Source organism: Scyliorhinus canicula, chromosome 12, assembly GCF_902713615.1.
Source record: "Scyliorhinus canicula chromosome 12, sScyCan1.1, whole genome shotgun sequence".
NCBI classification, from domain to species: Eukaryota; Metazoa; Chordata; class Chondrichthyes; order Carcharhiniformes; family Scyliorhinidae; genus Scyliorhinus; species Scyliorhinus canicula.
In genome coordinates this window covers 109583863-109610855 of record NC_052157.1, presented here as the reverse complement: position 1 = coordinate 109610855, position 26993 = coordinate 109583863, and the positions used below count along the sequence as shown (strand labels likewise).

General features: G+C 50.9%; 1 protein-coding gene across 1 annotated transcript in view; it reads left to right on the top strand.

Annotated features, from left to right (window-relative positions):
• Positions 1-26993, top strand: part of LOC119974705 (cytochrome P450 2D15-like) — a 92421-nt gene that overhangs the window by 34121 nt on the left and 31307 nt on the right. The window contains exon 4 of the mRNA XM_038813845.1: positions 3475-3648. Coding sequence (XP_038669773.1) covers positions 3475-3648 — 174 coding nt within the window. The remainder of the gene's footprint in view (positions 1-3474; positions 3649-26993) is intronic.

Below are 26993 nucleotides of genomic sequence, written 5' to 3'. Positions count from 1 at the left end.
CAGATCCTTAAAACATTTCCTTTTTGTTACAGTATCACTTTAAGGGGCTGTCACCGCGTTAATTTGTTTATTTGCTCATTGACCAACATTGATTGCTGCTCTGGAAAGGCCTCCATTTAAAAATTTTCACCTTGGTTTTCTCATTACTTTAATGGACTTTGCCCTCCCTATAATGCTCTCCCAATTCTGACCTCTTGCTGTGTCTCAGCTGCCTTGTCCCTCTGCTCAGAAATTCCCTCCTAAACTTCTCCTCCTCTCTATCCTCCACAGAGACATTTGATGCTTTTAAAATAATTTATTCATGTGATATGGGTATCACTGCTTTTAATCTGGGTGGCTTGCTCTGTCATTTAAGTGTCAACCACACCGTATTTGATCAGCTATGATCATATTGAATGATGAACCGGGTTGATGGGCTGAATGTTTCTATGTTCCCATTGCTGGACCGTGGAGTCACATGGAGGCCAGACCAGGTAAGGACAGCAGGCTTCCTTCTCTAAGGGACATTAGTGAACCAGATGGGTTCTTACAACAATCAGCAATGGTTTCACGGCCATCATTGGACTTTTAATTCCAGATTTTTACTGAATTCAAATTTCACCATCTGTGGACTTGAACCCAGGACCCTGTCCAGCGACAATACCACGACACCATTGCTCCTTCCTGACCCTATCTTCATGCCAATTTGTTCGCAGGGAGCATGAAGCTCTCAGGGAGAGCTGGCATGCATTTGTAAAGGGAAGGTCATGTCTGAAAAATCTCATTGAATTTTTTGAATAGATGACCAAGGTCATGGTTCGGAGAACGTCTATGGATGAGTATTTATCTGGACTTCCAAAAGACATTTGACAAAGTTCCACATAATAGACTGTCAACTAAGATGGAAGACCACAGAGTTGAGGACAAATTATTGACATGGTTAGGAAATTGGTTGAGTGGCAGGCGACAGAGAGTGGGGATAATGGGTAATTACTCTAATTGGCAGGTTGTGCCTGGTGGTGTACCACAGGGATCTGTGTTGGGGCCTCAATTATTCACATTATTCATTGACGGCTTGGATTATGGCATAGAAAGTCATATGTTCAAATTTGCTAACGATACAAAGGTTAGGTGGCATTGTAGTCTAGATGATAGTACAAAATTGCAAGGAGATATTGACAGATGAGGTGAAAGGGTACAATTGTGACAGATAGAATTAAATGTAAACAAGTGTGAGGTTATACATTTTTGACCAAAAAAGTGTAGAGCAGAGTACTTTCTGAATAGGAAGAGGTTCAGTACAGTGGATGTCCAAAGAGACTTGGGGGTTCAGGCACAAAGATCTTTAAAATGCCCCGAGAAGTACAGAAAATAATCAAAAAGATTAATGGAATGCTAGCCTTTATTTCTGGAGGATTGGAGTATAAAGACACAGAAATAATGCTGTAGCTATACAAAACCCTAGTTAGACCCCACTTGGAGCACTATGAGCAGTTCTGGGCAGCACACCTTAGGAAGGATATTTTGGCCTTGGAGCGCGTGCAACATAATTTTACAAAAATGATACCTGGTCTAAACGGGTACGAGGGGATATTACACAAAACCTAGTGAAAACTTCCTTTGCAGCAGCAGAGGCCAGTGTTGGGCTGGTTAGTTTAACTGCTGTGCCAGCTGGTTGAAAGAGATAAAGGATGTGTTCACTCCTGCTCCATCAAACTGAGGGATTAAATGGCCAAATTTCAATATCTCAGCCCAGAAGCCTGAGCTCAGGGTATCTTCAAGGGACTCAGTGAAATCCCTCACCCTCCTTTTGTGAAATTAAAACTCCCTTTTCTTTTCCCTTTCCTTTCCAGGAATTATCCGTCTTCTCTCCATTCCCTTTCCTGCTTCTCCCTCTGTTTACCTTTACTCATTCCCTCTATTATTCCAATTCCAATTACCGCCACTTCCACCTTAATTTTGCTGCCGCTAATTGATCCGTTTCGGTGCTTTCAATTTTCACCTCGGGATATTTGGCCACTCCTTTTAAAATTCTGCACGTTCTAGCTTTTGGGCAAAATTCTGGAAATGAGTGCCATTTAACTCTGCAAGAGGCAGGCGTTTTCAATCCTCAAAAGTAACTTCCCTCGCTTCTCAAATGGCACTGGCTTTAAATGTGGACATTTTTTCCACGTTGGGATTTATAGACCCCAAAAAACCCTTGGAAGGAACTATTTATTATTCGCACTCTAATTAAAGACACTGTGACATACACAGATCTCAGAAGAAAGAAAGTTTAGAGTCCGAATAACAGTTAAAAGTATATATAATTAAATCCTTTGTTTGCCCTTGAAGCTTAGTTTAGTCGGCCACAAAAGAATCCGAACCAAGTCAGTCAAAAGAAAACTTGGTTTGTTGAAAGTTACCATATAAATCAGATCCCAGCCAGATCTGCTCTGTCACTTCCATGCCTGGCCGATTTTATACAGATCTTCAATCATGAATATCCTTAGGCTCCCCATCCCCCCAGTGGGGGATCTCGTATTCAGTGAGACTCACGGTGAGACTGATTACTCCAATCACCTAAGTCTCGTGCGGCTTATAACACATAAATTGTTGAACATTGTGGCCATTTGCAGTTAGCTTTTTCCTTTAAAATATAAGAGTTGAATTGAAGTTTAGGTAACTGCGCTTAGCTGGAGTCTAGATTAGCTTCTGAGAGAGAATGAAAGAGATTCCTTACTGCCTCTTCCAGTAGTTTTTTCCAGTTGACTTTGATGACTTCTGGCTTGGCAAAACCTGTTCCAAAACCTTCTGGCTGGACATTCCATTAATTAATTTGATCAACATATCTTGCAGTAATTGTCGTAGTGCAAGTGATTACATTTTTAATCTTTTATCTCTGAAACCTTAAACACATTTCAATATAGTAGAAACTAACAGAAGGTGGGGCTACTTTGTCCCCCACACAAGGTTTTGTGTATCTGGTTGGTTAGCAGCGCCATTATCTTCAAGAATTACCATTATTAAAGTCCAGAGCTTTGCATGTTAATGCCTTCCTTTCAAGAGTTCCTGTTTTGAAGTGGGCCTTGACACATCCTAGTTAAAAGATACCATCCATTAAGTCAGCGCAGGTCTGCAGTGCAGTCCATATGGGAATTTTCCATAAAAGTGATTAACTTAAACCACCGGACATCAGGTGACTGGTAGTAGCCATCTTTTGTAGGTGTCTCTTCTTGTGCTTTTTTTTAAAAAACAGGTCCTCTTTAAATGGTTTAACATGTTTTTGGTTAGATGGGGAATTTATAGGTGGCTCTTGCTCTGTCATCATATCCTCTTGTAGTGACGATTATTATTTGTTAAGATATAAGTTTGGACCCAGGGGAAATAATTCCACTATGTGTTGCTTTCATGGTAAATATAATGGGATGAATTTCTGTGCTCACTAATTTCAACAATATCATATATGTTTTGTAGAAGGATGTATTTAATTTCAAACCCTACATTATTTTGCAGCTGTTGAATGCGTTCCCATTTATTCGTCACTTTCCGGGTCCACAAAATAAGATATTTGAAAATCAAAAACAAGCCATTGATTTTGTTCAGGAAATTGTCACGGAGCATAAAAAATCATGGGATCCTAATGAGCCCAGAGACTTCATTGATGCTTTTTTGGCAGAGGAGGAGAAGGTATGTTTTTGGCAGAGGAGGAGAAGGTATGTGATGCATCATATTCTAGTGTTGTGGGAATGTGTTTTAAATTCACTTTCTGAAAATGTTGAATAAAAATATTTTTCAAAAACAAAAATCACTTTCTATGCACTATAAGAAGTCTTACTTACAACACCAGGTTAAAGTCCAACAGGTTTGTTTCAAATCACTAGCTTTTGGAGCACTGCTCCTTCCTCAAGTAAATGAAGAGCTATGTTCCAGAAACATATACAGAGACAAAGTCAAAGATGCAAGACAATGCTTTGAATGCGAGCAGTTGCAGGTAATTAAGTCTTTACAGATCCAGAGATAGGGGTAACCCCAGGTTAAAGAGGTGTGAATTGTCTCAAGCCAGGACAGTTGGTAGGATTTCGCAAGCCCAGGCCAGATGGTGGGGGGTGAATGTAATGCATCATGAATGCAAGCTCCCGGTTGAGGCCGTACTCATGTGTGGAACTTGGCTATAGGTTTCTGCACAGCGATTTTGCGTTGTCGCGCATCCTGAAGGCAGCCTTGGAGAACGCTTGCCCGGAGATCAGAGGCTGAATGCCCTTGACTGCTGAAGTGTTCCCCGACTGGAAGGGAACATTCCTGCCTGGTGATTGTCGCATGATGTCCGTTCATTCGTTGTCGCAGCGTCTGCATGGTCTCACCAATGTACCACGCTTCGGGACATCCTTTCCTGCTGCGTATGACGTTGACAACGTTGGCCGAGTCGCACGAGTATGTACCGCGTACCTGGTGGGTGTTGTTCTCACATGTAATGGTGGTACCCATGTCGATGATCTGGCATGTCTTGCAGAGATTGCCATGGCAGGGTTGTGTGGTGTCGTGGTCGCTGTTCTGAAGGCTGGGTAGTTTGCTGCAAACAATGGTTTGTTTGAGGTTGCGCGGTTGTTTGAAGGCAAGTAGTGGGGGTGTGGGGATGACCTTGGCAAGATGTTCATCTTCATCGATAACGTGTTGAAGGCTGCGAAGAAGATGTTGTAGTTTCTCCGTTCCAGGGATGTATTGGATGACGAAGGGTACTCTGTCAGTTGTGTCCCTTGTTTGTCTTCTGAGGAGGTTGGTGTGTTTTTTTGCTGCGGCGCTTTGGAACTATCGAACGATGAGTCGAGCGCCCTATCCCATTTCTACGAGGGCGTCTATCAGCATCTCCAGATGTCTGTTACGCTCCTCCTCGTCTGAGCAGATCCTGTTCATACAAAGGGCTTGTCCATAGGGGATGGCTTCTTTAATGTGTTTAGGGTGGAAGCTGGAGAAGTGGAGCATCGTGAAGTTATCCGTGGGCTTGCGGTAAAGCGAAGTGCTGAGGTTTCCATCCTTGATGGAGATCAGTGTGTCCAAGAATGCTACCGATTTTGGAGAGTAGTCCATGGTGAATCTGATGGTGGGATGGAACTTCTAGATGTCATTGTGTAGTTGTTTCAGTGATTCTTCGCCGTGGGTCCAAAGGAAATGTGAGCGATGTATCTGGTGTATAACGTTGGTTGAAGGTCCTGTGCGGTGAGGAGGTCTTGTTCAAACCTGTGCATGAAGATGTTGGCATATTGAGGTGCAAATTTGGTTTCCATGGCTGTTCCGTGGGTCTGGATGACGAGCTTGTTGTCGAAGGTGAAGACGTTGTGATCCGGAATGAAGCGGACGAGTTGTAGAATTGCGTCTGGAGATTGGCATTTGTCAGTGTTGAGTACTGAGGCTGTTGCAGCAATGCCGTCGTCATGGGGGATGCAGAGTGCCGAGACGTCCAATATGATGAGGAATGTTCCTGATTCAACTGGTCCATGGGTGCTGAGTCTTTGTAGGATGTCCGTCGTGTCGCGACAAAAGCTGGGCATTCCTTGTACGATGGGTTTCAAGATGCCCTCGATGTAGCTGGAGAGCTTCTCACACAGGGTCCCATTGCCTGATATGAAAGGACTGCCTGGTGTTTTGGCCATGTGTATTTTTGGGAGGCAGTAGAGATCTCCAATGCGGGGAGTACGTGGGACGAGAGCACGTAGGATGCTCTGAGGGTCTGAATCCCAGGTCTTGATCAGTCTGTTGAGTTGGTGGGTGTGTTCCTTGGTCGGATCTGCGGGTAACTATCTGTAGTGTTCCTGGTTGTTGAGTTGTCGGTACACTTCTTTGCAGTATCCGTTCTGTTCAGTATAACGGTGGCCCCTCTTTTGTCTGCTGGTTTGATGACAATGTAGCAGTTGATCTTGAGAGCGCGGATGGCATTGCCTTGTGTTTGGGTGACGTTCGGGGCTTTCTTGTGAATGCGACTGATGAATCTAGCATTGACGCGACTCCTGACGGCGGGATTCTCTGTAGCCGGTCGCCGATGTTGTAATTGCTGATCCTGCGGAGAACCCATTTCGACTCCCAAATTGGGGCCACTGTCGGTTTGCAAGTCTCCACCTCTTCGAAATGGCATCATCGCGTTGAGCGCCGCACGCCGTTGCAATGGCGTTGGCACGTCATCGGCAGACCCACCCATGATGCTCCGCCACCGATGGGCCAAGTTCCTGACCGTGCGGTTGACGTGTGGTCTGAGAGTTCGGGAACTCGGCGTGGTGGCTGCGGACTGTCTCCAGCATCGCCACACTCAGCTGGGATCCATGCCGCTGGCCGGGGGGCTTTTTGTGAGGGCTGCGGGGCTGGTGGAGGGTGGCCAGGGGATGGCCAGAGGGTGTATTATGGGGTCGCGGAAGGCGGATCGGGTCTGCGCATGGCTGGCGCCATGTTGTACGGCACGATCACTGAAGGTCGCCGCGGTGCGCATGCACGGCCAAGGACCCGCCCATTCTCCGGCCGTGTTCAGCACGGGAGCTGAGAGTTTCACCCGGCGCCGCTATTAGCCCCTCACCGGTCCCGGAATCGGTGAGGGTTCGGCGCCGATTTTGGAGTCACAAAACGCGTGGGAATTCTTTGTTTCAGCCGGCATTTGGAGAATCCAGCCCCATTCGGAATCACTATTCCTGCATCTTCCGTTCCTTGCATCCCCAACAGGACTATCCGGCTTACCCTGAGAAAGTCAATCTGGGAATATACCGTGTACACACGTGAGAACAAGGAGTACTCCCTCTCTCCCGGATGCCCAAACCTCCATGGATCCACCATCCCCATTCTCTCCACAAATCCTCTCGCGACATTCTCAACCAACCCATCAACGTAGGGCTCAACCTATCCATCCTCAGCTCCAGTACGCAATTAAACCTACCTCCCCCACCCCCAAATCAGCTGGCGAGAGTTCGGGTCCAGAATCATTCCTAACAGCCTCTTCATGAATCCAGTGTCATCCCAATTAGGTAGATATATACTCACCAATACCACTGGAATCCCCACTCACACCCCACTCACAAACATCCCCCGCCAGGTGCCGGACCTCCCCAGCCCCCGAAACCCCATTTTCCTATTTAGCAGTATGGCGACTCCCCTCGACTTCGAGTCAAATCCTGAGTGGAACACTTGCTCCACACACATTTTCCTCAGCCTCATCTGACCTTTCACCCGGGGATGCATACCTTGCAGGAAAATCACCTCTGCTCTCAAACTTTTTAAGTGTACGAAAACCCTGCATCGCTTAACCGGCCCATTCAGCCCGCGGACATTCCATATCACGACTCTAACCGGAGGTTTCCACCTCCCCTCCACCCTAGAGTCCGCCATCCTCACCCTTGTACTTCAGCCCCCCAGGCCCCTCTCTGAATTGGACCCGCCCAAGATGGTCCCCCGCGCCCCATCCATGCTGAACCTCATCCTACATATTGGCCGCATCACGTCCTCTCCTCCCCCAACCCCTTTTCAAAAAACTCCCCTGTCCTCTCCCCTCTCAACTCCCGACCCCTTTCCCCTCACCCAGGCTAACCACAGCAGCCCCCCACTTCACTTCCGTTCACTAACATTTTCTGCTAGTGTGGCGACTCCCACCAGAAGGCCCTAACCCAAAGACCCACCTTCACCAATTCCTCTCCCCATCCCCCCCGCTCCTACACCCCACTATTGCTTCTCTCTAGCCTTCCTCCTTGGCCACTCCCCCAGGACCCCGCACCCAACCCAGTGCAAGAAACATCACCCCAAAATGGCCCCCATACAGAACATAGCCGCCCTGCCACCTCACCCTGACACCCTAAAACCCCTCATGAACTGTACAGAGCGTAACAAACAGTGCAATACAATTAAACATGAAACCCCCACAACAAAAAAATCGGAAGGGCCTACCTGCTTCCCTCAACCCCGCTCAAGCAGCCCCTTCTTCACCCGCGGGGTTTTACCCCCACACACAAACCCAAAGATCATCGCATTCACTTTTCTAAAGAATGCCTTGGGGATAAAAATTGGCAGACTCTGAAAGATGAACAGGAACCTCGGGAGCACTGTCATCTTCACTGTCTGCACCCTCACCGCCAATGACAGCGGGAGCGCATTCCACCTCCGAACGTCCCCGTCATCTGTTCTACCAACCGACCCAGATTCAGCTTGTGCAGCTGCTCCCACTTCCATGCCACCGGATGCCCAAATATGGAAAGCTCCCCCCTACCACCTTGAACGACAGCTCCCCCAATCACTTCTCCTGTCCCCTTGCCTGTATCTCAAAGACCTCATTCTTGCCCACATTCAATTTATACCCCAAAAACTGACCCATTTTCTCTAATACCCCCATAATTCCTCCATTCCCACCGGTGGGTCTGAAATATACAGAAGTAGATCATCCGCGTATAGCGAGACCCTGTGCTCTCCCCCTCCCCCGCACAACTATTCCCCGCCAGACCCCCGACGTTCTCATGCCATTGCCAATGGCTCTATAGCCAGGACAAACAGCAGTGGGGAAAGTGGGCACCCCTGCCATGTTGCCCGGTGCAGCTTCAAGTAATTTGAACTCACCCGGTTCATCCGCACACTCGCCACCGGTGCCATACAACAACCGGACCCAGTCCACAACCTGCCCAAATGGGCCGAAGTCGCGCAGCTGTCATACCTCTCCCCCATGGTGGTCTGGCCCGCGATCGGGGCCCGCTGATCGGCGGGCGGGCCTGTGCCGTGCAGGCACTCTTTTCCTTTCACCTTCGCCATGGTCTTCACCATGGCGGAGACGGAAGTGACGCTCTCCCCTGCACATGCGCGGGGATGACGTCAGCAGCCGCTGATGCTCCGGTGCATGCGCGGACTTCCGCCAGCCGGCGAAGTCCCTTCGGCTCCAGCTGCCGTGGCGCCAAAGGCCTTCCACGCCAGCCAGTGGAGCGCCAACTGCTCCGGCGCAGGTCTAGCCTTTCAATGTTAGGGCTTGGCCCCTAAAGGTGCGGAGACGCTGGAGTGGTTCACGCCCCGCCGGGTAGGGGAAAATCCAGGCCTATATTCCCACCCGCGTCCTTCACTTTCCCGATCTCCCTCGCAGCCTCCTGCTTCCTCAACTGGTGTGCTAGCCTCCTGCTTGCCTTCTCCCCAAACTCATGCACCGCCCCTCTCACCCTTCTCAACTATCCCACAGCCTTTCCTGTAGATAGTAGCCCAAACTCCATCTGCAGCTTCTGCTGCTCCTTTAGCAGCCCTGCCTCCAGGGCATCAGCATACCTCCTATCCACCTGCAGGATTTCCTCCACTCGCCTTTCTATCTCCGCCCACTCCGCCTTCTCCCAATGTGCCTGAACCAATATAAACTCCCCCCTGACCACTGCCTTCAGTGCCTCCCATACCGTACCTGCCAAGACCTTCCCTGTGTCATTAATCTCCACATATCCCCGGATAGCCTTCCTCACCCACTTACACACCTCTTCCTTCGCCAAAAACTCCACGTCCAACCTCCATTGCGAATGCTGGCCCCCTCCCCCTTTGCTCAACCACAGGTCCACCCAGTGCGGGGCATGGTCTGACACCTCTATTGCCGAGTACTCAACATCCACCACCTGTGCAAGCAACGTCTTATCAAACACAAAAAAGTCTATTCGGGAGTACACCTTGTGCACAGGGGAGAAGAATGAAAATTCCTTTGCCCTCAGTCTCCCAAATCTCCATGAATCCCCCCCCCCCCCCCCCCCCCCCCCACCGGCCATGTGCTCCATGAACCCCATTAGCTCCTTCGCTGCTGTCAACACCCTCCCCGACCTTGAACTCGGCCGATCCAGTCTCGGATCCAGAACCATATTAAAATTCCCCCCCACCCACTGATAACTAGCCAATGTGAGTCCAAGTCGAGAATCCTGCCCAACACCCGCCTCATAAATTTTATGTCGTCCCAGTTTGGGGCATAAATATTCACTCGTACCACCTGCCTCCCCTCCAATTTCCCACTCACCATAATATCCGTCCCTCCAGAGTCAGCCACTATACTTCCTACTTCCAACACCACCTGCTTGGTGATCAAAATTGTCCCCCCTCTCATTTTAGAATCCAATTCCAAGTGAACTATTCAGGCGCCCACTGTCAGCGGTCCTCCTCCTACCACTTTTTCAAAGCCCTTCCCCGTCAGTTGTCCACCCCCCAACACAACAACCCCGACCCCCCCCCCCCCCCCCCCCCCCACTAACCTCCTGCTCAACCTCCACTGTGTTTCCGTGAACTAGCCCACCCAGCTAGCCTGGTAGCTCCCACCTAGCATCCTACCCCCCACTGATTCTCCTCCCCTGCTCGACCATCCTGTTAGTACAAACAAAACAACCCCACCCCAAGCCCAATTGAAGAGAACAACCCCCACATCCCCCACCAAATAACAGAAACAAACGCAGAACAAAACAATGACCCCAAACACAGTATAACAGTGACTCACCTCAACCCTAGAAACACAGCGCAAAAGCATCTCCACCAAAGTTCAATCTCCTCCTTCTCCTGCCAGTCCAGTGTCTCTGACAAACTCCGTCGCCTCCTCCGGCATCCCAAAGTACAGATCCCGGCCTTCATAGGTCACCCACAAACGTGCCGGGTACAGCATCCTGAACTTCACCCCTCCTTGAAGAAGGCCGTCTTGACCTTATTAAAGCTCTCTCTCCTCTTGGCCAGCTCTGCACCCAGGACCTGGTACATGCGAATTTCACTGCCCTCCCGGATGCTTCCCTCCGGCAGCACCACGATTCTAAGATTCTGCCTGCGCGACCAGTTCTCCAGGTCCTCAACTTTCTCTTGCAGCCACATCTGCTGATCCCGTATCAACCCAATTTCCACTGCCATCGAGGCGAGCTGCTCCCCATATTCCCCTGCCACCTCCTCCATCTTCTGGATCACCTGACCCTGGGCCCCCGGCCTTGTCTTCACGCAGCCGATCACCGCCTTAATCGAGTCCACCGTGCTAGCCAGGTCCTCAGATTCTCCTTTCGTTGCTGGATGAACTACCCATTTAGGAAGCCCACCAGCTGCTTCTGCTTCCAGCTCCATAATACAGTCACTCTGGTTGGACATCACCTTCTCCACCTCTTGGATTGTTGCCCCCGTGCACTTTCGGGCGCTTTACCACCCGCTACAAAGTCCCATGGAGAGATGCCATATCCCCTCAATCACCTTCAACCAGCCACTCTGTATTTCTTTATACTGCTGCTGAAATTAGTCCTCAATTAAGCTCATCAGCTGCTCCATTGGCAGCTTTCTAGTCGACGATGACCTTACCCCCCTGTCATTTTCCAATTGATACTACGTCATGAGTCTCCCAACACTTCATTCAGGGCTCTCACTGTCTTCTGTTGAGTTTGATGCCCCGTAGACATGCTCATCCAGGGGAGAATTGATTCCCCTTACATGCTCCGTACAACGTTTACACCAAAATCCACTCACTCCATGCCTGCCACCGGAAGTCCATTTCTTCTTATCTTTGTCTTAAATGAGTGACACCTTATTTTTTAACAATGATCCTTTGTTCTAGATTCTTCGGCATGAGGAAACATCCTGTCCACATCCACTCGTCAATACCCCTCAGGATTTTAAAGTTTGTGATCAAGTTGCCTCTTACTCAACCCCTCCAAACTGTCCTCATAAGACAACGTGCCCATTCTAATATAGAAAACCTTCTCTGAACTGCTTTTCATGCATCTACATTTATTTTTTTTTTAACAAACAATTTTATTGAGGTATTTTTGGCATTGTAAACAGTAACAATATGCATTAGTGTGCAGATACCAATTACAAAAAACATAGTGCAAATAACAGCACCACTCTCGCAAATAGACCCGTCTATTCTTCCCCCCTACTCTACACTATTCTACCCCCCCGCCCCACCCCGCCACCCGCTGATGATTAGTTCCCCGCGAAGAAGTCGATGAATGGTTGCCACCTCCAGGCGAATCCGATAGTGATCCCCGTAAGGCGAACTTGATTTTTTCCAAGCCGAGAAAGCTTGCCATGTCCGACAGCCATACTTCGGTTTTTGGGTGCTTTGAGTCCCTCCAGGCCAACAGTATTTGTCGCCGGGCTATCAGGGAAGCAAAGGCCACAACGTCGGCCTCTATCCCCTCCTGTTCTCCCGGGTCTTCCAACACCCCAAAAATCGCCACCTCTGGACTCATCGCCACCCTGGTTTTCAGTATCCGGGATATGACGTCTGCAAATCCCTGCCAGTATCCCCTGAGTTTTGGACACGCCCAGAACATGTGGACATGGTTCGCTGGTCCTCCCCCACACCTAGCACACTTGTCCTCCAGCCCAAAGAATTTGCTCATCCGGGCCACCGTCTGATGGAACCATCAATTCACCAGACACGTGTTTCCGATGTGAATCTAGGCTTTAATCGACGTACTTCAGAGCCAGCCTGTTACCTGTCGATGAACTCGTAGTGAACTCAGGCTGACTCTGGACACGGGTATTTATACAGCTGCACTAGGGGGAGGAGTCGTGGGCGGAGCCAAGGGTGGAGCCCAGTACAAGTTCCTGTGTGCTCCCAGCGCTACTCCCCCTAGTGGTAGGATAGCGCTACTGCGCTTACAAAGACAGTGTGAATTAACATATATACGTCCATATTACATTCACCACATTCACCCCCTGCAAAAAAATCAAGTACGTCGGGGGTGGTGGTCTAGTCTATAAAGTCAGTCTGTCCGGCGGTCGAATTGTCCGCTGAAATCTGCAGAGCACTGGGGTTGCAGCCTCTTGCGGTGGCTGGATGGGTGTAGTGTGCTGGGGTACGATGGGGGATTCCAGGGAGGGTTGTATCCGAGCTTCATACTCTCCTGATTCGACCGGGGACTGGGGGCGCTGGGGGCTGGCCGGCGTGGGAGTGCGGAACTGGTGGAGCGAGCTCGTGGGCTCAGGAGCGCAAGGGGGCGGAAGCATGGGGTGTAGGGTGAGAGGTCCTTCTGTGGGGGTAGAGGGGGCGCTGGATCCGGCAGGTGCCAGATCCCGGAGGGATACCGTGTCCTGACGGCCGTCAGAGAACTCGCCGAATGCGTACTGGGGGTTGGAGTAGAGCAGGCGCACCTTCTCAACAAGGGGGTCGGTTTTGTGCGCCCTGACCTGTTTCCTCAGGAGTACGGGTCCCGGTGTCCTCAGCCATGCCGGAAGTGAGACCCCCGTGGTAGTGCCCCTGGAAAAAATGAAGAGCCTCTCGTGAGGGGTCTGGTTGGTCGCCGTACACAAAAGGGACCTAATAGCGTGGAGTGCGTCTGGGAGGACTTCCTGCCATTGGGAGACTTGGAGCTTTCTAGACCGGAGTGTCAGTAGGACGGTCTTCCAGACCGTTGCGTTCTCCCTCTCTACCTGTCCGTTCCCCCTGGGGTTATAGCTGATAGTCCTGCTCGAGGCAATGCCCTTTTCCAGCAGGTATGACGCAGTTCGTCGCTCATGAAGGACGAACCCCGGTCGCTGTGTACGTGGCGGTGCGCCCCTGGATCTGGACAGAATGGGAGCCTGAAGCGAGCGAGATAGTTTGCTGCACGGGGAAAACGGGGAGCGAACAGGGTCTTACCCTGTCTGGGTGTATGAAGCTCTAAGTCGAAAAGGCATGGCGTGTTGTACCCGTTGATTTGGACGTCTGCCATCGAATTTCGCAGATGCTTCGGGCGTGATTGATCCAGGGTGACTGCGCCGAGTTGCGGGCCGCTTGATGAGCGCCCGGGGAGGTCGTACTCTTCCGATGATTTGTCCGAGCGTGGAGATGCAGGTCGGGCTCGTGGATCGCACGTGGCGGGCGGCGAGGAAGATGTCATCCAAGATGGCGGCCCCCATGAGTCGCACGTGGCTGGCCACGTGGTGGAGGTTTACCAAGATGGCGGCCCCCATGGATCGCACGTGGCGGGAGGGGGTGGGGGCGGGGCATAGGCCGCAGCGTTTTGGGCCCCGCGGGCCTGCGGGTGTGGGGAGTGATTACTTCGTGCCGCTGGGGAGTTGGAAGCTGGGGCACTTTTTGCGAGGCACCCTCTCGCGTAGTGGCCTTTCCGCCCGCAGCTGCTGCTGGTCGTGTTGCGGGCCAGGCAGTGCTGCCGCGGGTGCTGATTCTGGCCGCAGAAATGGCAGGTTGGAACAGCATAGTGGCTGGCTGGAGCAGCATAGTGGCTGGCTGGGGCAGCATGGTGGCTGGGCGGCCGCGTGGCACAGGCCTGGGGGAGCCGCTGGTCGGGGGCCCATGATTGGGTTGCGGGGTCCGCGGGGAACGAAGTGAGGCTGCGGAAGGAGACCTCCATCGTGGTAGCAATTTCCGCAGTTGTTTCTAAGTCTTGGGCCCCCTTTTCCAGCAGTCGTTGGCGCACATAATTAGACCTGAGGCCCGCTACAAAAACATCGCGTACAGCAAGTTCTCTATGTTCAGCCGTGGTAACCGCTTGATAGTTACAGTCATTTGATAGATTATTGAGCTCTCTTAAAAATTCGGCAAGTGATTCTGTAGGCCGCTGGCAGTGAGTCGTGAACACATGGCGTGCGTAAACTTCGTTAATGGGCCTTACATACATCTTATCGAGTATCGCTAGCGCTGCAGTATATGAACCAGCCGAGTTTAGTTGCGTAGAGATTCTGTGGCTCACCCTCGCATGCAGTAGACTTAACTTCTGTTCCTCTGTTGTTTCGGCTATGCTCGCTTCTGCCAGGTAGGCCTTAAAGCACCGCAGCCAGTGGGAGAAGATTTCTTTTGCCTCTGCATCCTGTGGGTCGAGTTCCAGGCGTCCAGGCTTGAGGGCTGATTGCATGATCGATCCTGACTGTTCTTAAGTAGATTACATTGGTGGAACCATCAATTCACTAGACACGTGCTTTAAGATATGAACAGTGGTTTTAATCTACTTACTACAGAGCCAGCCTCTTACCCGTTGAACTCTCGATGAACTGGCAGGCTGGCTCTGGACAAGGGTATTTATACAGCAGTCCAGGGGGAGGAGTCATGGGCGGAGCCAAGGGTGGAGCCCTGTACAAACTCCTGAGCATTCCCAGAGCTACTCCCCTAGTGGTCGGATAACGCTACTGCGCTTACAATGGTATTGGTAAATACAGTGTGAATTACTAAGTTACTTTCACCACAGCAACATTCCCAGAAGAAAAAAAAAGCAAAGAGAACCCGAACAGCCCCCCAGCACCCAACAACTTAAACTTTAACTATCACTTCGGCTTTAGCTTTAAAACTTTCAAACAGGCAAACACAAACACAAGAACACCCCAAATTTTAAATAAAAGAGCATGCCGAACGACATCGCTAACACGAAGGGCAATCTGTGAAAAACTGCAGACATCCCTTAGTACACTCTGACTTGAGTCCATGGGTCCTCAGTTCGGCACCAGTCCATGCCCCTTAGCGAAGTCCATCGCTTCCTCCGGGTCATCAAAATACTGTTGCTGTTCCTGGTATGTGACCCAAAGCCGCGCCGGGAAAAGTAGCCCAAACTTGACCTTCTTTTTAAACAGAATCTCTTTAATTTGTCTGTAGGCTGCCCTCCTTCTGGCCACCTCCTGGCTCAGATCCTGGTAGATGCGCAGGACACTTGTTCCATGAGCAGCTCCTCGTGCTCTTGGCCCATTGTAGAACCTGCTCCTTGTCCACGAACCTATGGAACCTGACCAACATCGCCCGGGGGGGCCCCCCCTCGTGGCTGCCTCGCCTGCATTCTGTGTGCCCTGTCCAGCTCCAACGAACGCGGGAAGAAATCATCCCCCACCAGCTTCTGCAGCATGTCTGCCACATATGCCGTGGCATCCACTCCCTCGGCCCCCTCCGGGAGCCCAATGATTCTCAGATTCTGCCGGCGAGACCTGTTTTCCAAGTCCTCCAGTCTGTCCATCAACCTTGATTGTTGCACCTTCAACTTTCTATTTTCCACGTCCGCTACCATTTGGAAATCCGCCTGCTCTTCCACTGTCTTCTCCAGTGCCTGGACCTTCTTATCCTGAGCATCCAGCCTCTGGTCAAGTCTCTCCACCGCTTTCTGGAGCGGTTCCAAATTATCCCGCTTCAGTGCTACAAAGCTCTCTTTCATGACCTGCAGCATGTTGTCCAATGCTGTCTGGACCGTCCTTTCCGTGGTCCGTTCATCGGCCATCTTTCTTCCCACTTGAGCTTCCACACCACCTTTGTTCAGCCCCTTCTTCGCCTGTTTTCGCTCCCTTCTGCTCCTTAAGTCCATACAACTCTGTATAGATTCAGATCTAGAGTGCTATTGCTTTTCACTCCAGCGCTCAAAAGTTCAAAAATGTCGGGGAAAAAGGTCTTAAAGTCATTCCGGAGCGAGAGCCACCAAATATGCGACTTACTCCCTCATAGCTGCCACTGGAAGTCTCATGCATCTACATTTATGCTGAAATAAAAAGACCAATGCTGTACAGTACACAGTACTCTGGATGTGGTCCCACCAATGCCCTGTCTAACTGAATCAAAACCTCCCTACCTTTGTAATCAATTCCCCTCACAATAAATGATAACATTCTATTAGCTTTCCTTTTATACTAGTCTTTTGAGATCAATGCACTAAGGCACCCAGATCCCTCTGCATCTCAGAACTCTGCAATCTCTGACCATTTAGATAATTTAGCTTTTATTTTATTCTTCCTGCAGCAGATGTAATGTTTTCACCCCTGTGAGTCTGTAAACAATATAAACTCAAAAACTAATGGATGGATGTCACCAAACTTGGCACACAGAGAAGGTATGATCCAAGGAATAAATAATTAGTGAAGGTGATGAAGATGCAGATTCAGATCCTGGAAGTTTTGAATGAATTAACATTGAGAGGAAGGGCAGCTTGACTCTATTTAAAATAATTTTGTGGGTTGTTTGACTGAGAATGTGTGGATTGTTTTAGAATTTTCTGAATCATCTCAGCTGCTCTGGTGGAATTTGCAGCATGTATCAACATGTGAGCAATGTTTTCAGAGCAAGTTGTTGGATGTGGATTGGCCTGAAATCTACTTTGCAAAGTGAAAGCTCTGAATTTTAAAAAAATTAATTTACGGGATGTGGGTATCAGCATTTGTTGCCCATCCCGAGTTGCCCTTCAGAAGGATGTGGTGAGTTGTGTTATCATAGAATTTACAGTGCAGAAGGAGTCCATTCGGCCCATCGAGTCTGCACCGGCTCCTGGAAAGAGCACCCTACCCAAGGGCAACACCTCCACCCTATCCCGATAACCCCAGTAATCCCACCCAATACTAAGGGCAATTTTGGACACTAAGGGCAATTTATCATGGCCAATCCACCTAACCTGCATATCTTTGGACTGTGGGAGGAAACCGGAGCACCCGGAGGAAACCCACGCACACACGGGGAGGATGTGCAGACTCCGCACAGACAGTGACCCAAGCCGGAATCGAACCTGGGACCCTAGAGCTGTGAAGCGATTGTGCTATGCACAATGCTACCGTGCTACCCCAGTTCTTCTTGAACCGCTGCAGTCCTTGAGGTATAGGTACACCCACTGTGCTGTTCGGGAGGGAGTTCCAGGATGTTGCCCCAGTGACAGTAAAGGAGCGGCATATATTTCCAAGTCAGGATGGTGAGTGACTTGGGAGGGAAACCTCCAGCTGGTGGGTTCCCAGATATCTGCAGCTCTTGTCCTTCTGGATGGCAGTGGTCGTGGGTTTGGAAGGTGTTGTTGAAGGAACCTTGGTGTGTTATTGCAGTGCATCTGATTTGATTTGATTTTGTTTATTGTCATGTCTACCGAGGTACAGTGAAAAGTGTTTTTCTGCGAGCAGCTCATCAGATCATTAAGTACATGAAAATAAAAGGAAATAAAAGAAAATACATAATAGGGCAACATAAGGTACACAATGTAACGACATAAACACCACATCGGGCGAAGCACACAGGGGTGTAGTGTTAATGAGGTCAGTCCGTAAGTGGGTTGTTTAGGAGTCTGGTAACAGTGGGGAAGAAGCTGTTTTTGAGTCTGTTCATACGTGTTCTCAGATGTTCCCCTGCCCGATGGAAGAAGTTGGAAGAGTGAGTAAGCCAATTGCAAGGGGTCTTTGATTATGCTGCCCGCTTTCCCCAGGCAGCGGGAGGTGTAGATGGAGTCAATGGGTGGGAGGCAGGTTTGTTTGATGGACTGGGCAGTGTTCACGACTCTCTGAACTTTCTTGCTGTCTTGGGCCGAGCAGTTGCCATACCAGGCTCTGATGCAGCTAAATAGGATGCTTTCCATGGTGCATCTGTGAAAGTTGTTAAGGGTTAATGTGGACATGCCGAATTTCCTTAGTTTCCTGAGGAAGTATAGGCGCTGTTGTGCTTTCTTGGTGGTAGCATCGACGTTGGTGGACCAGGACAGATTCTTGGAGATGTGTACCCCAAGGAATTTGAAACTGCTAACCATCTCCACCTCGGCCTCGTTGATGCTGACAGGGGTGTACACAGTGTTATGGGAGCGGCATTTTCAGAACCCCAAAATGTATCATGGAGTTCAACCAACCTCTCCCTTTAATGTATTGTTGATTTTGAAGCACACGGCTTGGTCTCCAGATGTGGTATTACAATTATGGACACGTGGGTTTTTAAACACAAAACAATGTTTATTCCATGAATTCAACTTAACCTTTTTAAATAAACATTGGATCCGTTAACACCCCTTACTTCAAAGATGACCCCGAAAATAATACAACACTAAATAATCCCTCAAAATGTTCCTTCAAACCTCCAAAAGACTTAACACCTTTAAACAGAAACACATTAGGTTAAAGACCTAATTATGAGTTTAAATCACCCAAACAATTCAGAGATAGTCTTTCCTAGCAAAGACACAGCAGATCCAGCTTACTGCAAACATAGACACACCCAAGCTCTTGTCCTCAAAACTGGCTTTTCCTTTCAAACAGCTCACAGCAAACTAGCCAGGCACTTTTCAGCTGCTCTCTGTCAAACTGAAACCAACACACTGCAAAAGCAGAAGTGATCTCAGCTCTGCTCCCCCCTCTGACATCACTTCAGTAATATGAGCTGCTGCATTTCTTAAAGGTACATTGCTTAAACATTCATTTCTTAAAGGTACTCTCACATGACAACAGTACTTTGGTTCTGAAGATGGGGCAGCACGGTAGCATGGTGGTTAGCATAAATGCTTTACAGCTCCAGGGTCCCAGGTTCGATTCCCGGCTGGGTCACTGTCTGTGCGGAGTCTGCACATCCTCCCCGTGTTTGCGTGGGTTTCCTCCGGGTGCTCCGGTTTCCTCCCACAGTCCAAAGATGTGCGGGTTAGGTGGATTGGCCATGCTAAATTGCCCATAGTGTCCTAAAAAGTAAGGTTGGGGGGGGTATTGTTGGGTTACGGGTATAGGGTGGATACGTGGGTTTGGGTAGGTTGATCATTGCTCGGCACAACATCGAGGGCCGAAGGGCCTGTTCTGTGCTGTACTGTTCTATGTTCTAAGTCAATGACCAGCTCTTTAGTTTTGCTGGCATTGAGGGATAGATTATTATTGCTACACCACTCCACTAGGTCTCCATATCCCTCCTGTGTTTTGACTTGTTGTTATTCGAGATCTGGTCCACTATGGTCGTATCTTCAGCAAACTTGCAGATGGAGTTGGAACCAAATTTTGCCATACAGTCGTGTGTGTACAGAGAGCATAGTAGGTGGCTAAGTACGCAGTCTTGTGGGGACCCGGTATTGAGGACTGTTGTGGAGGAGGTGTTGTTGTTTATTCTTACTGATTGTGGTCTGTAGGTCAGAAAGTCGAGGATCCAGTTGCAGAGTGAGGAGCCAAGTCCTCGGTTTTGGAGCTTTAATATGAGATTGGCTAGGGATTGTGGTGTTGAAGGTGGAGCTGTAGTGAATAAATAGGAGTCTGATGTACGAGTCCTTGTTGTTGAGATGCTCTTGGGATGAGTGTTGGCGTCTGCTGTGGACCGGTTGCGGCAGTATGTGAATTGCAGTGGTTCAAGGCATTCTTGGAGTATGGAGTTGATGCGCTTCATGACCAACCTCTCAAAGCACTTCATTACGACTGAAGTCAGGGCCACCGGACGGTAGTCCTTGAGGCACATTGCCTGGTTCTTCTTTGGCACTGGTACGATAGTGGTCTTCTAGATCCGTGCAGGCTCTGAGTGCATGACCAGGGATCCCGTCGCCTTCCGAGGGTTCACTTTCAGAAGGCCGATCTGACTTTGGAATCTGCCACTGTGGGTACGTTATGTGGGTGTGTTATGGGCTGCTGGGGCACTCGACAGCGGGTCGTTGTTTTCCTTCTCAAACCGAGCATAGAATGCATTGAGTCCATCGGGGAGGGGTGCGCTGCTGCTGGAGATGTTGATCGGATTTACTTTGTAGCCCATTATGTTATTTAGTCCTTGTCAGAACCACCCAGAGTCTGTCTGTGGCTCTAGTTTGGTCTGATATTCTCTCTTGGCATCTCGGATGGTTTTGCGGAGGTCGTACCTGGATTCCTTGTATAGGTTAGGGTTGCCTGACTTGGACGCCTCAGACCTGTCCTTCATGAAATGAAATGAAAATCGCTTATTGTCACAAGTAAGCTTCAAATGAATTTACTGTGAAAAGCCCCTCGTCGCCACATTCCGGCACCTGTTCAGGGAGGCTGGTACAGGAATTGAACCGTGCTGCTGGCCTGCCTTGGTTTGCTTTAAAAGCCAGCAATTTAGCCCAGTGTGAGTCAATCTCGCGATTGAGCCATGGTTTCCAGTTGGGGAATGTACGTACTGCTTTCTTTGGCACACAGTCGTCCACACATTTGCTGATGAAGCCTGTGACGGTGGTGGCATACTCATTTGAGCTGGTCGATGAGTTCTTAAATATGGACTAAATATGGATACTGTCCCGAAGCAGTCAAGTAGCTCTTCTGTTTCCTCGGACCAGCACTGCACGGCATTCTTAGCTGGATTCTCCCACTTGAGTTTCTGCTTGTATGCCGGAAGAAGGAGTACCGTCTTATGGTCTGATTTCCTAAAGTGCGGTTGGGGGATGGAACGGTAGATGCCCTTGATTTTTGAGCAGCAGTGGTCACGAGTGTTGTCGCCCCTGGTGGGACAGGACATGTTTTCATAGAATTTACAGTGCAGAAGGAGGCCATTCGGCCCATCGAGTCTGCACCGGCTCTTGGAAAGAGCACCCTACCCAAGCCCATACCTCCACCCTATCCCCATAACCCAGTAACCCCACCTAACACTAAGGGCAATTTATCATGGCTAATCCACCTAACCTGCACATCTTTGGACTGTGGAAGGAAACCGGAGCACCCGGAGGAAACCCACGCAGACACGGGGAGAACATGGGCTGGTGGAATTTTGGCAGGTTGGCCTTGTTGAAGTCCCCGGCCATGATGAACAAGGCCTCCGGGTGTTCTGTTTCGTAGTTATTTATAACTGTGTACAGTCCGTCCAGCGCCTTCCTCACTTCTCCCTGGGGTGGGATGTAGACCACTGTGATACTGTCTGAAGTGAACTCATGTGGAAGATATTATGGGCGGCACTTCACGATCAGGTATTCCAGTTCCGGGGTGCAGTAGGTCGCCAGGGTCGCCACATCCAAGCACCAGGCGGAGTTGATGAGGAGGCAAACCCCTCCACCCTTCGCTTTGCCTGATGACGCGGTGCGTCTGCCCGATTTATTGAGAAGCATTCGGGTTGTATGGCACAGTCCGGTGAGGCAGGGGTGAGCCATGTCTCTGTGAAACAGAGCACACAGCAGTGTTCTCTCTGAGAAGTAAGTCTGGCATTAAGTTCATCCAGCTTGTTTTTGATCGCTTGGACGTTTGCCAGGAGTATGCTGGGCAGAGGAGTCTTGAAACTGCGTTGCTTCAGTCTCACCTGCAGACTGCCGCTTTTCCCTCGCTTCCTCAGTCAGCGGTTGTGGCTGGATGATCCTGTGATCCGATGGGTGAAGTCAGCCCTAGTAGAAGATAGGTGGTTGTGTCTGGTGGGGGCCAGGGCGCTGGCGGCGACCAGGGTGCTGGTTACGTTTCCGGGGTCGCATCTGTCAGAGTCCCGGATGCTGGTTGAGCTGGTGGGATTGCTGGGGGCTCATCTTTGCGCTATGGATGGGTCCCGGTGTTCTGTAAGCACAGGAATACCTTGTGGCGCGTTTGGGTCCTTGCGCGGGGTTCTGTTTCGGGGTTTCTGGTTCACGGGCAGGGGCTTCCTGAGGCAGGTTGGTCTGGATCCCGTGTTCTGTTCTCTCCTTAGGCGCTCTTGGGGTCGGGCTTTGGAGTAGGCCCGATCGGGTCTCCACATAGATTTTTCTTTCCTCCATCTCCAGATAGGTCGGGTTGCTGGGCGAGTCTCTCTGGATCGAGTTGGGCCAGGTCTCGTGGTCGGGGACCAGGGTCAGGAGCTCTGGGGACTGGGCCAGGCGGTACGGGGCTGGCATCGGTTCTTAGGCTGGGTGGGGCGCTCCGAGATCCGGGTTGAGTCCAAATCAAGGTCGGGGCCTCACTTCCGGTTTGGGACCCGTCTACTTCCAGGTCGTGGAGGTCAGGTTGGGTCGGGTCAAAAGGTCTCCACAAGCCTCGGAGGAGGTTCAAGCCTGCAAGAAAAGATAAAAGAGAGAGATTAGTAATAATGTTAGTTTTAGAATTAAATTTTTAAAGATTAGAACGATTGTAAGATAAGTTAAAAGAGGATCTGTTAGGGAGAGCTCGCAGAGTGTCGCTCCGTTCCAGTGCCATCTTCTGACATCTTGTGGATGGTACACAAGACTACCACTGTCCATCAGTGGTGGAGGGTTTGAATGTTTGTGGATGGGGGAGCAGTCAAGTGGGATGCTTTGTTCTGGATTGTGGTGAATCACAGTAGCATAATTCACACTGTATTACACATGTTGTACTATGTCTCTGTAAGCTCGACACACGAGCAGTTGCGCTGCTCTGCCACTGGGGGAGATGCACTGGGAGAGTACGGGAGTTTGTACTGGGCTCCACACTTGGCTCCACCCATGGCTCCTCCCCCTAACCAGAAGTGTAAAGGTTGATGCTGAGACCCTGCCTGCCAGTTCATCTGGAGTTCATCTTGTCACAGGCAGGCTCTGTTGGAAGACGATTAAAACCACTGTTCACTTCTAACCACGTGTTGCGTGAATTGATGGTCTCATCAATTTAATTGTCTGAAGAAACAGTAAGGAACGACTATGGAATCAGCCCTCAAGCCTGATCGACTGGAACTCGACCCACAGGATGCAGAGGCGAAATAAATCTTTTCACATTGGATCCGATGTTTTAAGGCCTACCTGGCTGAAGCAAGCACCCCAGAAACGACAGAGGAGCAGAAACTCAGCCTACTGCACGCAAGGGTGAGCCATTGTATATCTACTCAGTTAACTTGTACCGGCTCATATACAGAGGCCCTGGCCTTACTCGACAAAATGTGAGGCCCGTCAATGAGGTCTACGCGCGCCACGTATTTACTACTCGCCGCCAGCGCCCCACAGAATCGCGAGAAGAATTTCTAAGAGACTTAAATGCCTTATCCCGGGATTGTAATTACCAGTAAATGCTGCTGAAAATTGAGAACTTGCTGTCCGCGATGTCTTTTTTGCAGGCCTTAGATCGAATTACGTGCGCCAGCGAGTGCTGGAGAAAGGGGCTCAGAATTTAGAAGAAACTGTTGAACTCGCTACAACTATGGAGGTTTCTTTTCGTAGTTTCACTCGTTTCCTTCGGACTCCGCGACCCCGTCATGGGCCCCCGACTAGCGACTGCCCCAGGCCAAGCGACCTGCAGCAGCTGCGGGCGAAAAGGTCACTACGCCAGAATGTGTCTGGCAAGGAAGGCCCCAGCCCCGAACCCTCCCGCGGCACAAAGCAACCGCTCTCAGCACTCGCAGGCCCACAGGCCCCGGAACGCTGCGGCCTATACCCCGACTCCGCCCCCGCCCATCACGTGCGATCCATGGGGTCCGCCATCTTGGACGCCATCTTCCTCGCTGCCCGCCGCGTGCGATCCACGGGGGTGGCCATCTTGGGCTCCATCCTCTCCAAACTCAGAAAATTTGATTGAAGACTGCGACCTCAGCGGGAACTCATCGCGGGGCCACCCCAGCGCAGCCGAGTGAGCCGCCGTCGACCCGCAACTCAACGCAGTTACACTGGACCAATCGCACCCAAAACATCTACACAACTCTATGACAACGGTCCAAATCAACGGGTACAATATACCATGCCTTTTCGACTCCGGGAGCACCGAGAGCTTCGTACATCCAGATCTGGTAAGACGCTGTTCGCTCCCCGTTTTTCCTGCACGGCAAACTATCTCCCTCACTTCGGGTTCCCACTCTGTCCACATCCAAGGACGCACCGTCACGACTCTAATGATCCAAGGCGCTAGTTACTCTAATTTTCAACTATACGTCCTGCCTGAACTCTGCACCCCACTCTTACTGGGACTCGATTTTCAGTGCAATCTCAAGAGTCTCACCCTCAGCTTCAGCAGACCTCTACCCCCACTCACTATCTGCAGCCTAGCCACGCTGCGAATCCCTCCCCCCCTTTCTTTGCCAATCTCATTCCGGACTGTAAACCTGTAGCCACTCGCAGCAGGCGGTACAGCCTACAGGACAGGGTGTTCATTCGAACCGAGGTCCGGAGGCTCCTACGTGAGGGGATCATAGAGGCCAGTAACAGTCCCTGGAGAGCTCAGGTGGTGATCATCAAGACCGGGGGGAAATTCCACATGGTCGTAGACTATAGTCAGTCTATTAATCAGTTTACGCTCCTCGACGCGTGCCCCCTCCCCAGGATTGCAGACATGGTGAATCAAATAGCCCAGTATCGGATTTTCTCCACGGTGGATCTGAAGTCTGCATACCACCAGCTCCCAATCCGCCGGAGGAACGGCACTTCACGGCATTCGAGGCCGATGGCTGCCTCTTCCACTTCCTCTGGGTTCCCTTTGGCGTCACAAATGGGGTCTCGGTGTTCCAACGAGCAATGGACCGAATGGTGGTTCAGTACGGGCTGCGGGCCACGTTTCCGTACTTGGAAAACGTCACCATCTGCGGCTATGACCAGCAGGACCACGATGGCAACCTCAATCGATTTCTCCAGCAGGCCCAGAAGCTTAATCTCACATACAACAAGGAGAAATCCTTTTTCCGCACAGCCAGACTAGCCATCCTCGGCTATGTCGTGGAATACGGAGTCCTGGGCCCCGACCCGGACCATATGCTCTTAGAACTCCCTCTCCCTCATTGTCCCAGGGCCCTCAAACGGTGCCTGGGGTTCTTTTCATATTATGCCCAGTGGGTCACTCAATATGCGGACAAAGCCCGCCCACTCTTCAAGGCCACATTTTTTCCCCTGTCAGCTGAGGCCCATCAGGCCTTCAACTGCATCAAGGAGGACATCGCCAAAGCGGCCATGCAGGCGGTGGATGAATCTGTCCCTTTCCTGGTTGAGAGCGATGCCTCAGAGGTAGCTCTTGCAGCCATATTAAATCAGGCAGGGAGACCAGTTGCATTTTTCTCCCGAACTCTCTCCGCTTCGGAACTTCGACACTCCTCAGTCGAAAAGGAGCACAAGCCTTTGTGGAGGCTATTCGTTACTGGAGGCACTACCTCGCAGGCCAAAGATCGGTTGCCTTCATGTTTGATAACTCGCAAAGGGGCAAAATTAAAAATGATAAAATTCTGAGGTGGAGGATCGAGCTCTCCACCTACAAATACGATATTATGTATCAACCGGGGAAGCTCAACGAGCCCCCAGATGCCCTGTCCCGCGGCACGTGCGCCAGCATGCAGACCGACCGCTTAAAAGCCATCCACAATGTCCTCTGCCACCCGAGGGTCACCCGGCTCGCCCACTACATTAAAGCCCGTAATCTGACTTTCTCCACCGAAGAGGTAAAAGCCGTCAACAGGGATTGCCCGGTCTGCGCGGAGTGCAAAGCGCACTTCTGCAGACCAGACAGGGCCCACCTGATCAAGGCTTCTAGGCCCTTTGAACGCCTCGCTATCGATTTCAAAGGGCCACTCCCCTTGACTAACAGGAATGTGTACTTCCTGAACGTCATAGACGAGTTCTCCCGTTTTCCCTTTGCTATCCCGTGCCCCGATATGACCTCCCACACAGTCATTAGGGCCCTGCATAGTATCTTCACCCTGTTTGGTTTCCCCAGCTACGTACACAGCGACCGGGGTTCGTCCTTTATGAGCGACGAGCTGCATCAGTACCTGCTCGGCAAGGGCATCGCCTCGAGCAGGACTACCAGCTACAACCCCAGGGGGAACGGGCAGGTGGAGAGGGAGAACGTGACGGTCTGGAAGACCGTCCTACTGACCCTCAGGTCTAGAAAGCTCCAAGTCTCCCAGTGGCAGGAAATCCTCCCAGACGTGCTCCACGCTTTTAGGTCCCTCTTATGCACAGCAACCAATCAGACCCCTCACGAGAGGCTCTTCATTTTTTCCAGGGGCACTACCACGGGGGTCTCACTCCCGGCATGGCTGAGGACACCGGGCCCGGTACTCCTGAGGAAACACGTCAGGGCACACAAAACCGACCCCCTTGTTGAGAAGGTGCGCCTGCTCCACTCCAACCCCCAGTACGCCTTCGTCGAGTTCCCTGACGGCCGTCAGGACGCAGTATCCCTCCGGGATCTGGCACCCGCCGGATCCAGCGCCCCCTCTACCCCCACAGAAGGACCCCTCACCCTACACCCCATGCTCCGCCCCCTTGCGATCCCGAGCCCACGAGCTCACTCCACCAGTTCCGCGCACCCGCGCCGGCCAGCCCCCAGCGCCCCCAGACCCCGGTCAAACCAGGAGAGTATGAAGCTCGGACACAACCCTCCCTGGAGTCTGCCATCGTACCCCAGCACACAACACCCATCCAGCCACCGCAAGACGGTCTGGAAGACCGTTCTAATGACCCTCCGGTCCAGGAATCTCCCGATCTCCCATTGGTAAGAATTCCTCCCCGACGTGCTCCACGCGATTAGGTCCCTGCTATGTACCGCTACCAACCAGACCCCTCACGAGCGGCTCTTTATTTTTTCCAGGGGCACTACCACGG